The 8,255-nt window shown below is 42.7% G+C and overlaps 2 protein-coding genes across 2 annotated transcripts in view; both read left to right on the plus strand.

Annotated features, from left to right (window-relative positions):
- The window catches only part of LOC109951634 (formin-1-like), a 66,388-nt gene that overhangs the window by 7,778 nt on the left and 50,355 nt on the right, over nt 1-8,255 (plus strand). The window contains exons 4-6 of the mRNA XM_020586237.1: nt 4,841-4,961; nt 6,360-6,421; nt 7,892-8,060. Coding sequence (XP_020441893.1) covers nt 4,841-4,961; nt 6,360-6,421; nt 7,892-8,060 — 352 coding nt within the window. The remainder of the gene's footprint in view (nt 1-4,840; nt 4,962-6,359; nt 6,422-7,891; nt 8,061-8,255) is intronic.
- On the plus strand, nt 815-4,754 carry LOC109951633 (proteoglycan 4-like). Its single transcript, XM_020586236.1, has 2 exons — nt 815-3,615; nt 4,057-4,754. Exons 1-2 carry the CDS (start codon nt 1,914-1,916, stop codon nt 4,710-4,712), a joined length of 2,358 nt encoding a protein of 785 aa, XP_020441892.1. The 5' UTR covers nt 815-1,913; the 3' UTR covers nt 4,713-4,754.

Genomic DNA, 8,255 nt, shown 5'->3' on the forward strand with positions numbered 1-8,255 from the left:
AGTTGCAACACAAGATTTTTTTCCACAGAGCATGTGGTTTATGTAATCCTACTATACTGTATGCATTGTCCAAAGAAAAAAGCTTACAGTAAACAATGCATTGTTTGTTTCTAAGTAGTGGTAGGCTTTAATTATGCTAATAAATAGTACAGTTAAGTAACTACCAAATTTCATACAACACTGTAAAAAGCTATCTCTATCTCTGTAAGTCTGTCCAGATTCCATCCTGTTATGGGGCAAAGGTGTTCATTCCTGAGGCAGATCATTCCTGGGTGTGGTTTTTAGGTGGATACTGTATGTGCACAAGCTATGTGTTTTTTTCCCCAAGACATAACAGCTGGTGTGACTGTAATTATAATCACTTAACATACCAGTACAGAGGTTATGCTGCCATTGTCACTGTCATTTATTTTCCTGTTCTTAGAAAAAACTCTCAGCTGAATATGCAGTAGGAGGGAAATGGTGACGCAGTCGGGGACTGTATGTTAGATTTGATTATATTTGTTTTTTTTTTTTTAATCTGTTTACATGATCTGGCACATGTACATGAATAATTTACATCACAGCCTTGTCTGTCAGTGCAACCTCTGAGGAGATTTACTGTCTGTGTATCAAATACCACTGGTCTTGTATAATCTTTTGTGGCATGAGTGAAATAAAGTATGACCAATCTTAGAAAAATGTGCTTAATTTTTTTTTGTTTAGGATTTTAGGTCTCTCCGATATTAAATTATAACAATAACAAAGAAATATTGCTATTATTGCCTTTTGCTGGGTTCATTTATTCTTTCATTTTTAATCTTGAAGAATGTCTGTTGCTCACATTTTTGTTTCCATTTCTTGTTTAATTTGGGATATCACAAAACTGGATGAACACATTTACAAAGCATAACAAGAGTGCCAGTTATAAGCTCAGCTTTGACTGTACAAGTGAATGAAAATGTCCTTGTTTCTAACTGAATTCAACCCTATGTGTTTGAGTGTGAATGAACTGCTAATCACACGTTAGCATGCTAGCTAGAGCTGGCTATGATCCAGCTGCTTAATCATCATGTCTTAAGCCCTGTATTGCTGTAGCTATTAATTCTGCAGTGCTTGTTTACTGGACCACTGCAGCTCTCCACCTTCTCCACAGACGTACTCCTACTCTGTGTTTACTCTGTTACCTCAACAGCCATTTTCCGGAAACAAGCAGAGGTAATCAGACACCTGTGGTGCCGGTCTCTGCAGGTCCCCTCCCAGTAAGGGAGGGACCTGAAGGGAGACGTCCCCAGACTGGGTAGACCAGTGAGATATTTTTTCCCCAATCTGAGGTTTTTCTCACACAACAGCACACAAGGCTTTTCTGAAAACGGAGACAGACATGCTAAATAAGACGGACTCAAACTAGAAGAGCAGTTCACTCATGGACTCGACATAGAGAAGGATTATCCATAGCTTCATGAATAATATCGATCAACTTGTGGGAACAGTTGGAAATGCTTTTGTGAAAAGCAGGTGAACTCTGTTCTGCACTCCCAGGGAGATTACAGCAGGAAATGTTTCCAGCCACCCAACAGATTCATTTCACTAGCAGCGTTGTTGGAATGTTGTTCGCACAAAGGACGCTGAACTGTGCTACTGACAACATATAATCAGTAGTAGTGTTTATAGGTTGTTTGTGTGTCACTATTCGGGATTGTGTTGTTACACTTGGTGCCCTACTGGAGAAGGTAAGAGGAGCAGCAGAGATTTATCCACACAAAGGCCTTTTGTTCCCAGCCAACAGTAGAGGTGTGATTGAAGTGGCTTGGATAACTGGAAGTGGAGAGATTAACCTTTTGTGACATTTTCAGTGGACACTTTGCTGGATCTACTGCTTGGTTTAGACTTCCACTCTTTGCTCGCAGTTGGTATGACATTTTTAAACAAAAATGGACAGTGACAGTACTAGCTCAGATGAACAGGGGAAGCAGGCTGCTAGTTCCTTACTTAATGTCTTCAGTAGCTTCTTCATCCGGGACAGTTCTGCCTCTTCGGACATGGAATCAGCCATGCTGACATCTTTCAAGGAGCTGTCAGATGGCAAGAGTCCCTTTCCTGAAGGTGGGCGAGCTACCAACAGTGAGAACCAAATGAAAGGGAGCAAGGATTTACTCCAGGATGATGTGGCTGCTCCCTCTCATACAGAGCAGAGGGCTGAATCACTGGAAACTTGCATGAACCCTGACAAACAAGTTAAAGCAGTCACTGGAGTCTCAGCTGATGTGCATTTAGTCCATTTCACTAGGGTGGAAACACACAGTGACACAGAAACTGAGGCCAAGGAGAATTCCCACAGCAGCACTAGTCTGTCGGACAAGCTCGCCAGGGCCAGGGAGTGCATCCCACCTGAGGAGGGCAATGATACCATGGACTTGGGTGAAGGAGATGTGCTAAACCATGCTGCTGAGCACAACGTGCCTGTGTTTAGAGCACACAAATTTAAAGAGAGGTCCCGCATAGAAGCTATTCTGTATTCAGACAGATTCATTAACAGAAAAAGCTCTAGGACACTTCTGCTTTCTTCACTTTCCAAACACAGGTATCCCTTCACGCCCAAGGAGAGCACCACCAAGGGGTCTGCAGATGTAGAAACAATGAGTGCACAAGAGAATAGTAACACAAACATAGGAATAGATGAAAGTGATGCTGACAGAGAATCGGAGGGCAGAGGGCACAGTGCTGCTGCATCCTCTCCACTGAAGAAGACAGAGGGCTTAGATAGTATACAAAAGGAGGCGACAGATGAGCAAAGGGCTGAGGCTGAGAAGGGGAGTGAGGAACCTCATGTCAGCCAGGTGTCCTCCTCCGGTCTCTTCAGCCCCAAGATTCCTGAAGTGTCAGTCCGATTGTTCTTCAGTCCAGAGGAGCAGCTAGACTCTCCTGTTGTAACAAATTTGGGTTTCAAGAAACTTAGGGCTGGAGGGCACAGTGCTGCTGTGTCCCCTCCATTGAAGGAGACAGAGGACTTCGATAGTACACAAAAGGAGGCGACAGATGAGCAAAGGGTTGAGGCTAAGAAGGAGAGTGAGGAACCTCACGTCAGCCAGGTGTCCTCCTCCGGTCCCTCTATCCCCAAGACTCCTGAAGTGCCAGTCGGATTGTCCTTCAGTCCAGAGGAGCAGTTAGACTCTCCTGTTATAACAAATTTGGGTTTCAAGAAACTTAGGGCTGGAAGGCACAGTGCTGCTGTGTCCCCTCCATTGAAGGAAACAGAGGACTTCGATAGTACACAAAAGGAGGCAACAGATGAGCAAAGGGTTGAGGCTAAGAAGGAGAGTGAGGAACCTCACGTCAGCCAGGTGTCCTCCTCCGGTCCCTCTAGCCCCAAGACTCCTGAAGTGCCAGTCGGATTGTCCTTCAGTCCAGAGGAGCAGTTAGACTCTCCTGCTGTAACAAATTCAGAGTTTAACAAACCATCACCTAGACCTGAAGAGCCCCTGGGTGACATTCAGCCCAGTGCCAGTCCTTCTTCACAACGTACCGCTGCTCCAAAGACACCAGAAATAAATACACCAACTACAGTGTCACCTGTTTTCCCCTTCTCTACCTTTGCTTCCTCATCCCCGTCCAGGGGCACACAACTCTCTTCACCCGCTTCCTTCCAGATGCCAGTTCTGTTCCTTGCTGCTGCATCCTTTCCATTGAAGGAGACAGAGGACTTAGATGGTATACAAAAGGAGGCAACAGATGAGCAAAGGGCTGAGGCTAAGAACGAGAGTGAGGAACCTCGCGTCAGCCAGGTGTCCTCCTCCGGTCCCTCTAGCCCCAAGACTCCTGAAGTGCCAGTCCAATTGTCCTTCAGTCCAGAGGAGCAGTTAGACTCTCCTGCTGTAACAAATTCAGAGTTTAACAAACCATCACCTAGACCTGAAGAGCCCCTGGGTGACATTCAGCCCAGTGCCAGTCCTTCTTCACAACGTACCGCTGCTCCAAAGACACCAGAAATAAATACACCAACTACAGTGTCACCTGTTTTCCCCTTCTCTACCTTTGCTTCCTCATCCCCGTCCAGGGGCACACAACTCTCTTCACCCGCTTCCTTCCAGATGCCAGTTCTGTTCAGTGGGTTTCGGGTGCTGAAGAAGGGAGCGGTCGGTGAAGATAGGGAGACTGTGGCAGAGATCAAGCAGCGGGAGAAGGATGCAGACCTGGCTCTGCTCAGCCTGAAGAAGACTGTAAACAAAGCCAAGCTCTTCCCTGAGCAGAAGGCAGCCAGTCCAGTCAAAAAACGCACAGAGCCCAGGCCCGTCACAGAAACAAAAAGCATTGTAATGGGACAACTCAGTCACCTGCTTAATCTTGACACACATGATGAGACCAACAAGTCAGATGACGGGCAGGATGCTGATCCCCAGCACGTTAAGACAGAGTTTGAGAATGGAGAAGAGGTTGCAGAAGATAAAACCCCAAGCCCAGAAACTTCCACACACACACCTGAAAAAAAGAAAACCTCAGACATGGCCTATGAAACCTTCAGAAACATTTTTGGCCCCAAAACAGTTAAAAAAGAAAAAACAGAGGATGTGGATCTGGAGACAGTGAAAAGGAAAATCAAGAGTGACAAGGAAAATCTGAGGTCAATTTTTGTGAGATCCTCCAAATCTCCTAGCAAGGAAGGCAAAAGTCCCACAGAGGCTAATGTATGTAACCCCACTTCATTTCAAATTGGTACACCACACATTTCCTAAATTTAAGTTACACAAGTTTTTTATATTGACAGAGACATGAGATATACCGGTGCGCTAAGTATGAATGTCAATGTTACACAATTCCCTTTATTGCTCACATAATTGCATGCTTTTTGTTTTTCTCACAGACAGAAGTCACGTCTCCTGCAGACAGTGAGGACCGGACCCCAGGGCGTCTGCAAGCTGTGTGGCCCCCACCCAGATCTAAAAATGAGGAAGAGAAGGTGGGGCTCAAGTACACAGAGGCAGGTATGAACCTCAAGCTTTGGACACTGTTGCCTGTATTTATATCTCACACCAGGAATGTTGGCAGTGGAGCTTACACTGACACACCTCTCACTGATTGGCTTTGTGGATAAGGACCAGTGGAGATACCTTAGTCCTTTGAATGGATCTCTTATAGGGGTATTTGTCCTTGACTGAGGTTCAACTCTAAAACAGTGAAACAAAAAGAGTCACAATTGTCAAACCATTGAGTGCTCACACTTTAAACCTCTGAGACAGATCATGCAGAGCTGGAAAAATATCAACGGCATGGTGTAAGGCATGCATTTAAGAGCAGAGTGAGGGGTTGTGTCTGCACCCTGATATAGACACCACCAGAGAGAGAGTGTGTGTGTGTTAGTAGAGGTAAGAATATTTTATGGAATAATTAATCTTTGGCCCACCTTGTACTCTAATAAACACACAAAGATTTCCATTCATGTTCTGAATAGTGTGAAACTGTGTTGCAACAGTGGCCAGATATTTGTGTGATGAGGCTTCATTCCTAAAAATAGATCAAGACCAGCTAGTGTGCATTATTGTGATGAATTTTTTTTTCTCCATGATCGGGCTTTGCTCTTACCTAAGTAGAGTTTTTCATTACAATAAATCTATAGATTTTCTATGCCAGATCATCAGTCCCACACAAGATCATCTTCTTAATGGGGTCTTAATTTTAGTCTTAATTGTAAGTACTCTAGAAATAAAGACACAATTTCAGAAATGGGAGTCAAAACCCAACAGTTTAATCCTCAAATAAATAGAAAGTACTGTACAGCATGCAACTTGGTAGGTACAGTATGTGGGTATAGTGTGGTACTGTTATATTTAAAGTGAAAATATGAAACATCAAAATATTTAATGAGCTGATAAATACCAGGGCAGCTTAGTGCACTGGCCCTTGAAGGTGTTTCTATTATAACCTGAAGTTGTTTAAGTTCCCAGACACTACTGTAACATTATGGACATTAGGTGAATAATGTGTGTGACAGTTTCACTTCCCTGCCTTCATCTTATTACTACCAATGGTTAGGTGTTGTTATTTCTGTTTTGACCTGATGAAATGCTTTGTTTTGGCCTTCTCTTCAAACTGCAGTACCATTTAAAACTGGTTGGTTGAGTTGCAGTCACGGCTCTTTATGGTGAAAGTGATCCACCTTGCTGTAAGAATAGCAGTGCATCTAGTTGTCTTACAGATTAGCTTGCTAGCCATTCTTTTTAGAAAAGAAAAGGTAACCCTAACCCCCTCCTCTCAAAGTAATAGTAGAAAAAAACAGCAATGCTTTGAGTGAAGTGTGTACTCTGGTATAGATTTCAGTCAGTCAAAACTGGCAGAATGAGTTTGAGTTCACATGCCACTGTCCTTGTTCTGCCTGCTTTCAGAGCACCAGGCTGCCCTTTTTCAGCTGAAGAGAGAGTGCAAGGAAGAGCTGGAGAAAATGCATGTAAGTTACCATCTAGCCTAAGCAGAGTTGAGCACTGACTGAAAGCACATTGTGCACCAGAGAAAATTAACCAAAGCATCACTGTGAGTGCAGCCTAGTTAAAGAAAATGATTTTAGGATGTTTTAACATAGTATATAATAGAAACAAAGGTGAGAGAAAGTGTAGCAGTACATGTGCTACAGTTATTTAAGTGTATGAGGTAGATATATTTATAATCCCTTATCTTATGTGTCCTACAGTAGCAGTTCACTGTCCCAGACACAAGATGGCACTAAGTGAGCATGAAATGTTCAAGTGGTGCAGCTGAGCCTGTGCAAACTCTGCAGAGTGTTTACTTACAGTGCTAGAAGTGTTAAAAGCATTAAAAGGTCTTTTGAATGTAAATTGCCAGTCAAGTTAGTTTTCAAAACTTAAGAGTTTGTTTTCATCAGATTGTTCTTTTAGAGACAAACTGTATAGATACAAAACATATGAATATAATAATGATTCAGAGAATGACAAACCTTTTAACAAAAAATCACATTGGAGTGTGAGTAAGTAAACCCTTAAAAATGTGGTCATTGTTTCCTAATGGCATAATGCCTTGCTCTGGCTCTCACTATGACCATCAGCACTTTTCAGTTTCACTATTAGTATAGAACTTTATTAATTCAGTGATATGAAATGTACTCACGGTCAAATGTTCAGAACCTGCCACACAGGGTATCTTTTGTCTCCAGTATAAGGACTTGTTCCAATTGGTTTTAAAGGTGTCAGTGTTTCATTCCTCAAAAGCAGAGGTTTGGAACAGTGTTTTGCAGGTGTTTCTCAAGTGCAAGCATGTTGTAATAGCTTGGAAAAACAAAGGAAGCATAGCTCTGTCCATGTTACGTAATTTGTACTGCCAATAAATTGCTTTATGGAGTTTTTCCTTGAAAGTTCTGACCTCAGAATTGGTTTCTTAGTCTGTCTTCCTAAAACCTTTAATTTGACATCAGTCTTTAAGGGACTGATACCGACAATGAAAAATGTACCACAGTCAGCCCACAAGAAGGGCTGGAAATGTGTGTAATGCTACTGCTAAGCTGCTTCAAGTTAATAAGGAACATGTGAAATTTATTGCAAAACAATTCCTTTCTGTCTCAAATTAGTGTTTTGCTTTGGGTGGGTTGTTTTTCATTGCTTGAAATGTTAGATGAAAACTGCAGTTATCGGGATTTCACTGTAAGAGTCAGATTTAAGCTCAAACTAAGAAATTTTTAAGTGGAATAAGGTTATTTGCAAAACTGAAGAATATTAATGTCCTTATCTTTCAACTAAGAATCATATTCATGCTGCCCCCTTGGAAGAATATACACTTCAATCCAAGTTCCTTCAAGAAAATGTTTTATCAATCAGCTAATATGTTTTTATTGTATTATATGATGGGAAATGAAAAGCATTGCTGTGGATTAATTTTGTATCTCGCATACTGCTCTTGCTCCTTTCAGGCCAACTATGAGCTTAAGGTTTTCCAACTGCGTGGTGAGCATGCTGGCTCAGTATCAAAACTGGAAGAAATCATTGCTAATATGCAAAGAGACAAGTCATATAATAATACATGTAAAGAGCACAGAGCGGTCCGCGATGCTGCTGTATCCAATGCAGCCGACCGCGCACGTCCAGACTGACAGGGACACCTTCATCAAAAGCCATGAGGATGATGGTGGTGGGCTGGCTCAAAGCCCCAGCCAGAACGTGCCAAAAAAACTCAACTTAGACAATGTCCTACTGAATCTAAAAGATGAACCAGTCCCAGGATCTTCTGGACCACCCCTGCCACCTCCTCCTCCTCCTCTACCACCAGGCCTCTCA

Source organism: Monopterus albus, unplaced genomic scaffold, assembly GCF_001952655.1.
Source record: "Monopterus albus unplaced genomic scaffold, M_albus_1.0 scaffold400.1, whole genome shotgun sequence".
Lineage (NCBI taxonomy): Eukaryota > Metazoa > Chordata > Actinopteri > Synbranchiformes > Synbranchidae > Monopterus > Monopterus albus.